The 8,718-nt window shown below is 44.5% G+C and overlaps 1 protein-coding gene across 1 annotated transcript in view; it reads left to right on the top strand.

The window, feature by feature from the left end:
• Aqp11 (aquaporin 11) overlaps positions 1-1,573 on the top strand; it is a 15,050-nt gene extending 13,477 nt beyond the window's left edge. Inside the window, exon 3 of the mRNA XM_059270977.1 lies at positions 1,097-1,573. Coding sequence (XP_059126960.1) covers positions 1,097-1,173 — 77 coding nt within the window. The 3' untranslated portion in view covers positions 1,174-1,573. The remainder of the gene's footprint in view (positions 1-1,096) is intronic.
• Positions 1,574-8,718: the final 7,145 nt, after the last annotated feature.

Here is an 8,718-nt window from a genome sequence, read left to right on the forward strand (position 1 = left end):
AACAGGTTTCCCACTGGTCTGACACAGGGTCTCACTTGTGGCCCGATGGCCTGAAGCTTCCTGTGTAGACCAGGCTGGCCTCAAACATGCAATGATCCTTTTGCCTCTGCCTCCCAAGTGCTAGGATTACAGGAGTGTGCTGCCACAACCAGGGTTTGTTTTGTTTTTGTTCAGGGGTATGGGCTTTCATGATGTAGCCCAGGCTGGCCTTCAACTCACCATCCTCTTGAGTGCCAGGATTATAAGTAGATACTACCACAACTGTCTCAGGCTTCCTAGATTTTAAATATATTCTAATACCTAAAATATTTCTCCTAAGTAGACAATTTCAGCTAAATTGTCTTTAATAGAATAAACACCCCCACAGAGCCAAGATTGATCTTTTCACTTTCTCAATTGCACTTGACAGCTACCTAGAGACACAGGTAGGTTTTCTATGTTGCTGTATTTCTGTAATGATATACTGACATGCTCAACGACATTCTAATGACAAAATGTGGAAATGAATTCTTAACCTCTATTTTACAAGATCAGAAGCTAAGCCTAGAGGTGTGCTTTGTGACCCTCACCCAACGTCAAAGAGGCAAATTTAACTCTACACTAACATTTCAGACAAAAATTCTTTTCAGTCATCACTGACTGGAGGAAAAGGTTCTGAAGAAAACATTAAATTCTTTTTTAATAAATTTAGAAACTATTTCCTCTGTATTCTTTTGTGTGTATGTGCATGTGAGTGCATGTATATGTGTGCACATGTATGTGCAGGTAGCCAAGGAGGCCAGAGGAGGATCCCCTGGAGATGGAGTTGCAGGTGGTTGTGAGCTGCCACATGGGTGCTGGGAACTAAACTCAGGTCCTCTGGAAGAGCAGCATGTGCTCTGAACCATGGAGCCATCTCTTCAGCCCTTATTAATACTTTTTGAAGTTTAAAATGCCTTCAACTTTTCTCCACTGGAAGCCTTATTACAAAGTCCAAATTGTTTTATTTAAAATTTTATTTCATTATTTTGTGTGTACAATGTGTAAGTGCAGGATATGGCATGCATGTGGAGATCAGAGCCCCTCTCCATGGATCTTTACTTCCATCTTTACTTAGGTTCTGGTGATGGAACTCAGGTCACCAGGCTTGTGCTGCAATGCCTTGACCCCGCCGGGCCATCCTGCTGGCCTTGAAGTCTAATTACAAAAATTCCAGGCCATACAAGCTACGCATATTTCTCGACCACAATACTGGTTTTATGGGGGGCAGGGCGGTGAGATATGATCTGCTTGAGTAATAATGAACATTCAGCTGGAGGCTGCCAGGTAACATAAGCACTGAGCGGTGGTGGGCTCACAGACAGTGGCTGGGACAGTGCGTCACTGGGTCCAACAAGGACGCCAGCTGGACAGCTAACAAGCAGCTTTATCATGTATTAATATATAACAGTACTTAAATGAGAGGTTCCAAAACTGTGACGGGTGACTGAATGCATGTGCTCTCAAAGCCCTGCTCCAGTGACATACTTCCTCCAGACGTGTACATCCCTACACCTGCCTCCAAATGAAATCTTTTAGAAAAATAATCTGAACAGGAGGACTCAAGGGGACGACACAGGATGACTGCGGAGTAGCGAGGTAGCGGTGAGGTCATGTTCCATCAGGCCACTTTCACCTATTTCTTTACCTAAAAACTCAGTTCTGGCTTCTCTTCAATTTGAGGCCTGCATTCCATACTGGCAACACTACCAAATAAGGACTGTTCCCCTTAAAAATCAACCTTTAACTTCCAAAATGAAGCCGAGTTTTCTAACGTGTCATGGCTCTTCACAGAACATAGAAGCTTTTTATTCATTTCATTAACATGCATGCTCCATGGCTTGCCCGAAAGGGGAGGGGTTGTTACTGTGGAAACGCCGACCTCTGAACTCCAGCAGTGATCCCGGGTACAGACTCTGAATTCCAGCAGTGATCCCGGGTACAGACTCTGCCGTCTGCCCTGCAGTCCTCTCAGGGTGGCACTTTTTTCTGCCACTTCCTGCTCACTGGGCCTTAAGGTGGAAGTTTCTGTCCTCTCTGCTGAGATGCTAGTGGTCTTTTATTTGGGCGAAGATTTAGGAGGCAGTCTTCTGGGAAGTATTTCACAGGGTGGCCTTTGAGAATTCATAACCTAGCCCTGTTTCTGTTTGCTCTGCTGTGTATTTGTGGCTAAAGATATGTTCTGTTGGCTTCCTGCCACCATGCCGCTACCTTGCCATGATGGGCTCTCATCCTTCTGAAACCATTAAGCAAAATAAACAACTCTTTCCCTCATTAAAGAAAAGATTTATTTTAATGTATCTGTGTGAATATATGCCACGTGTGTGCAGGTACCTGTGAAGGCCAGAAAAGGCTGTTGAGTCCCCTGGAGCTAGAGTTCCAGGTGGTTGGTTCTGCGCTCAGGTCCTCTGGAAGAGCAGTGTGTACTCTTAACCACTGAACCATCTCTCCCTCCCCCTTTTAAGATCTTAGTTGCAGCCTCCTTGTGGAACATTGCTGTGTCTTGGTAATCGAAACTCACAAAAGGATCCTTCCAGTGTCTTGGCCTCAGTTCCTTGGCTGTCTCTCCTTTCGCTCTACCTGAATTCCACCTTAGCTACAAGCTTGTCATTATCAGTCAACCAAATGCAGGAGTCCAAATACTCTAGCCTCCAATTCTAACCTCTTTTTAGCCCCCTCACTCTAGTACCTTATCTCCAATGATCTCAAGTACTTTCTACTTATGGAGTTTAAGTCATTTGGACAATCACTGTCACAAACATGCCTGCTAGATCCTTAGCTCCCTTCCCCGTCTACCATACTAACATATGGTAACCACAGCTTAATCAAATAAAACTGTGCTTATTCTCTGTGCAACAGAACACAATATCCACTCATATTTTCTACCCAGCCATCCAGACACACATATTTTAGACTCAGAGTTGCAGTAGATAATGTACATTTCTCATAAACCAGTATCTACAAATCCTTCCTGTGTGAATCTGGACAAGGCCAGTGTGCTTCCATTACAAAAGCTGAGAGGGGCCAGAGGATCTGTGGTGTTTTGCAACATACACATAGAAGGCCAGCTACCACACTGAATCTTTAACCTTTGGTAAACCCGTCTACATCAGCAAGGATTCACACGATGTGACCACTGCTGGTCTCTAACTTCCTTTATGGGTTGGGTTTATTGTTGCTCTCTTGTCCATTTTTTTCCCACTTTTTTTTTTTGGGGGGGGGGGGTGATGCCGAGAATGAACCCAGGCTTTGTGTATGCTAGGTAAGTGCTCTACCACGAGGATGAACCCAGGCTTTGTGTATGCTAGGTAAGTGCTCCACCACGAGGATGAACCCAGGCTTGTGTACGCTAGGTAAGTGCTCCACCACGAGGATGAACCCAGGCTTGTGTACGCTAGGTAAGTGCTCCACCACGAGGATGAACCCAGGCTTGTGTACGCTAGGTAAGTGCTCCACCACGAAGCTATCCCTCTAATGGCTTCTCACTTGGATGGATTTCGTTTTATGAAAACTGCTGCACCACCTTCACGCTGAGCAGTTCATCTCTGCAGGCGAGTGCACACAGACCGTTTATCTGGACGGACTGTGTATTTGCTTTCGTCACAATGCTGTCGGAATTCACTGCTCCTGCTGAAATGACCGCTACAGCTCCTCCCCTCTCCTCATCTGGTGCTCTGCAAACTAGACACCAGAGCATCGGATCTGTTTACAGAGCAAGAGCAGGACCCTGCAGTGACAGGCCTGCAGGTGCGATTTCAAAAGCACGGACTCCTTCCTCCCTGTGTTTAACTGCTTGGTGGAATTTTACATTTCGAGTTTCTTAGATGTATTCTAATCTCGTGATGGGTTACAGTTAGTTAGCTTCTCTTCAGGAAGTCAGTATTAGGGCTGGGATGCAGCTCAGCTGGAGGTGTCTGCCTGCCATGTAAGAGCCCTGAGCTGGATCCCTAGAACCACATTAAGACTGGGTGTGGTGGCACATGTTGATAATCTCCATCTTAGGAGGTAGAGGCGGGAGGATGAAAAGTTCAAGGTCATTCTAAACTACAGGCAAATTCGAGCCCGGTCTGGGCATCCCAAGCTCCTGCCTCAAAATAGACAGACAGACAGACAGACAGACAGATGACGCCAGTACTAACCTTGCCAATAATGAACAGGTATTAAGCTACTTTCTAGGTACTGCTGTGGTAAGCACTTTCTGTATACCAATGACTAATTCTCTGAAACAATCTGAAAAATCCCAAGCAGGACCAGTGCCCTGTATATGCCTTTATTTAGCGCCCTTATCCCTCAAACTACTTCTCTTTAAAAGAGGGTCTATTACATCGTCCAGGCTAGCCTCAAACTCCCGATTCTCCTGCCTCTCTACCTTTCAAGCGCTGAGATTACACGCATACACCACCATACCTAGTCTGACTTCTCATTTGAAATTCTGAAATCCTTCCAACTAGACACGATTATGTGTATGGGTTTTGCCTATACATATGTTTATGCACCAAGTGTATGCAGTGTCTCTAAAGGCCAGAAGATGCCCTGGAAGAGTAGCCAGTTCTCTTAGAGGTAAGGCATGTTTTCAAGCCCAGCATGTTTCTGTTTGCTTGTTTTTAATGATAGACGTGGAAACATAACTGCTAGCTCTGTTCTGAGACATTTCAATGAGTCAGACTTGGAAGAAGAGAAGAATGTCTACAAGATCATGTAAACAGGACAATTTCAGTAACAAACTCAAAAATGAAAAATTAAAGCTAAAGTAGAATCAGGAAATGTTGGCTTGCTGATAATTACAAATTAATTTATTTTTCTTTCATTTTTGGAACAGGGTCTCCACTATATAGCCCTGATCTGGGGCTATGTAGAACAGGATGGCCTTGAACTCACAGAGTTCTGCCTCCTGAGGCAGGCTGAGTTTCATTTTTAAGCAGTCTGACCTGACCTTTTCCCCTCAAGGATATGGATGTAAATGTCTAGCATTACAGAATGACAGTTAAGTCTTTGAAAGTCTCACACCCTCATTTACAGGGGAGAGAGTAGGCCCAGGTGTCTGCTAACGTAGATCGGACGCCTGGTCCCCATCTTTTGACTGCGTTACCTGCAGTAGCAGGCCGACCACAGTAAATCCCACAGAAGGAAGAGTACACAGAATCTCCTCAAACTTGTTCCTTTTCCAGTGGTTCTCAACCTTCCTAATGCCTCATCCTTTAATACTGTTCCTCATGTTGTGGTGACCTCAACCACCAAATTATTTTTGTTGCTACTTCATAACTAATTTTGCTACTGTTATGAACCATAATATAAATATCTGTGTTTTCTGATTATCTTAGCTGACCTCATGAAAGGGTCATTCAACCCCCAAAGGGAATGCAATCCATAGGTTGAGAACCACTTCATTAGAAAGATGCTCAGTGAAATTTCTATAATTAATCCACGAGCAAGTCTTGGCCCCCTACTGAAGAATGAGCACATTTCTAGGATAAAATCCTGGGTACGGTTAGACTTAGAGCAGAGAAATTTGTAGGTGGGAGCTTGCACGTAGTGCCAGTTGCTGGTAGGCACTAAGGCTGTACTGTGTTTTAAAAAATAGGCTTAAAAACCACAGTTCAATATCCACATGACCTTACGGGAGTCCTCTCTCCAGAACTCAGCTCCTCCTCTACATCATGGGTGCTAAAAACGTCACTGCTACCTCATGGATCAGTTACTATCACACACCATATATGGGAAGAACCCAGGGCAGGGCTGCAGCTGAAGAGGCCTCGGAAATTCTTAGTTTCTCTCTTCAACTGGCCTATTACCTGGTTTAGTCTAACAAATTCAGAACTTCTGACTCCAGTTTAAAAGATACAAAAAGGGGGGAATTTTTTTTTTTTTTTTTTTTTTTGCTTACTTTGCAAAATGAGAAACTCTGTGAAAAACTGCTGCAAAGAACTCTGGACTGAGGGGAATCTGAGGGACCCAGCTGCTAATCAGGTGACAACCCCAAATCACTCATATACCCTTCTTTCAAAGGCCACAGAAAACCCAGTATGAGCCACCCGTGGTGGTACACACCTTTAATCCCAAGACTTGGGAGGTGGAGGCAGAGGCAGGTGAATCGCTGAGTTCTAGACTAGGCAGAGATACACAGTGTCTCAAAAACAAAGAGGCATAAGCTAAGCTAGAATTCTAAAGATCAGCCTCATGGATTCTACCCAGGTGCCTATGGAAACCATACAGCAAGGGCTGATTAAACTTCAAACTACCCCTGATCCACACAGCATCAGCAAGTCTAAATGTTTTAAGGCTCACCTCATGGAAGACCCGATAGAAGTTACACATTGTATTAACTTCGTGCTCCTAACACAACGGAACTAACTCGGTCTGAGGAGATGGCTGAGTCTATAAAGTGCCTTCCATACAAACATAAAGACCGGAGTCTGGATCCCAGCACTATTGTGGGGCACGGTGTCTATAATTCCAGTGCTGAGAGGAGGAGGGTGAACCCCAGGGCAGGAGCTGGAAGACAGAAGGATCTCTGGAGCTTGCTGGTGAACCAGTCTAGTCTAGGTTCAGTGAGTGATCCTGTCTCAAGAAATCAGGTGGTTGGAGCTGGAGAGATGGCTCAGTCTTAAAAGTGCACACTACTCCTGAAGTTCAGTTCCCAGCAACATCACAGAGCCCACAGCTGCCTGTAGCTCCAGGTCTAGAGGATCTGACATCTTCTGTTGTAGAATTACTTTAAGGTGTGTTACTTTTGTTTATGTTGCATTTGTGTAACTCTGTGAAGCTGTGTTGCTGTGCCTGTCTAAAACACCTGATGGTCTAATAAAGAAATGGCCAATAGCAAGGCAGGAGAAAGGATAGGCGGGGCTGGCAGGCAGAGAGGATAAACAGAAGGAACACTCTGGAAAAAAAAGAAGTAGCCAGAGAAGAGGAGGACATCAGGGGTCAGCCACCCAACAAGCCAGGAAGTAAGAGTAAGCTTTACAGAAATAAGAGAACGGGAAAAGCCCTGAGGCCAAAGATAGACAAGTTAATTTAAGAAAAGCTGGCTAGCAACAAGCCAAGCTAAGGCTGAGTATGCATAATTAAGAATAAGCCTCTGTGTGGTATTTATTTGGGAGCTGGGTGGTGGGCCTCCCGAAAAACAACACTCTTGCCTCCTTAGGCACCTACACTCACACATAATTAAAGTAAAAATGAGCATGGTGGCACATGACTTTATTTCCAGCACCAAGAGGGCAGAGGCAGGCAGATCTCTGTAATTCTGGCCAAGGCTGGGCTACAGAGACTGTCTCAAAAAATCAAAAAATAAGAATGTAGAGAGTTGGGCTGGAGAGATGGCTCAGAGGATAAGAGCACTGACTGCTCTTCCAGAGGTCCTGAGTTCAATTCCCAGCACCCACATGGTGGCTCACAACCATCTGTAATGAGATCTGGTGCCCTCTTCTGGCCTGCAGTCATACATGTATACATAATAAATAAATAAACCTTAAATAAATAAATAAATGTAGAGAGCAAGTGAGGAAGACTCCAATATCAGCCTCAGGTTTCCATGCACATACAAATGTGAGTGTAGATGCCTACGGAGGCCAAAGCTGTGGGATCCTATAGAGCTAGAGATACAGGTTGATTATGAGCTGTCTGACGTGTGGGTTGGAAAACAGACTTGGATCCTCTGCCAAGAGCAGTACAAGCTCTTAACTGCCAAGACCTCTCTCTAAACCCTGAGTATTAATATCTTATTTTTGTATTTATGTGACATCTAGCTGAGGATGACCTTTAGTTTCTGATCCTCCTACCTCCACCTCCTGAGTGCTAGGATTTACAGGCATATACAAGCAGGCCTAGTTTATAAATGCTAAGAACTAAACCCAGGGCTTCCTGCAGCTAGACCAGCACACTACCAACTAATCTACACCCCCAGCCCCAGCATCACTTTATTATTTATTTATATGTATGGATGTACGTCTTTACATCGTATTTGAATGCTCATGGAAACCAGAGAGGTTGTCAGATCCCCTGGAGTTGGCATTATAGCAGCTGTGAGCTTCCCAATATATATTTGCAGGGACTGAACTCAGGTCCTCTAAAGAGCAGCAAGTGCTGGGCTGGAGAGATGGCTCAGCAGTTAAAAATACTTGCTGTTCTTGCAGAGGACCTAGGAACAGTCAGTTCCCACCATCCACATGGCAGTTCACAAATGTCTGTAATTCCAGTTCCAGTGGTACCAACACCCTCTTCAGACCTCCATGGGCACCTGGCATGCATGTGATGCACATACATACACACAGGCAAAACATTCATACATATAAAATAAAAATAAATCTTAATTTTTTTCTTATTAAAGGTTTTAGTCAAGAACAAAGCACAATGATATAGAAAACCTAGATTTATTTGTTAACTATTACAAAGACAAAACATCATTAAGTGTTCTTTGCAGACTTCATTACAGATTATTTATTGGGTTACAGAAAGCTAGGAGAGTAGACAGTCAAGGACCTAAGCTGGGAGAACAGAACAGAGCAGACTGGGATGAGGAGGAAGAACAGAAGTCAGCAGAGAAGTCTTGTGTCCTGGCGAGGTGTGGCTGAGGTTTCCCCCAGAGGTGACCTAGAGTTAGCCTGAAGTAAAGGACCCATGCCTCAGTGGAAATGCTAGAGACTTCCCCCACTGAGGGCTGTACTTTCATCTCAGGGAAAAGAATTCTTTTAAACTCCCAGA

This window comes from Peromyscus eremicus, chromosome 1 (genome assembly GCF_949786415.1).
Source record: "Peromyscus eremicus chromosome 1, PerEre_H2_v1, whole genome shotgun sequence".
Classification (NCBI taxonomy): Eukaryota; Metazoa; Chordata; class Mammalia; order Rodentia; family Cricetidae; genus Peromyscus; species Peromyscus eremicus.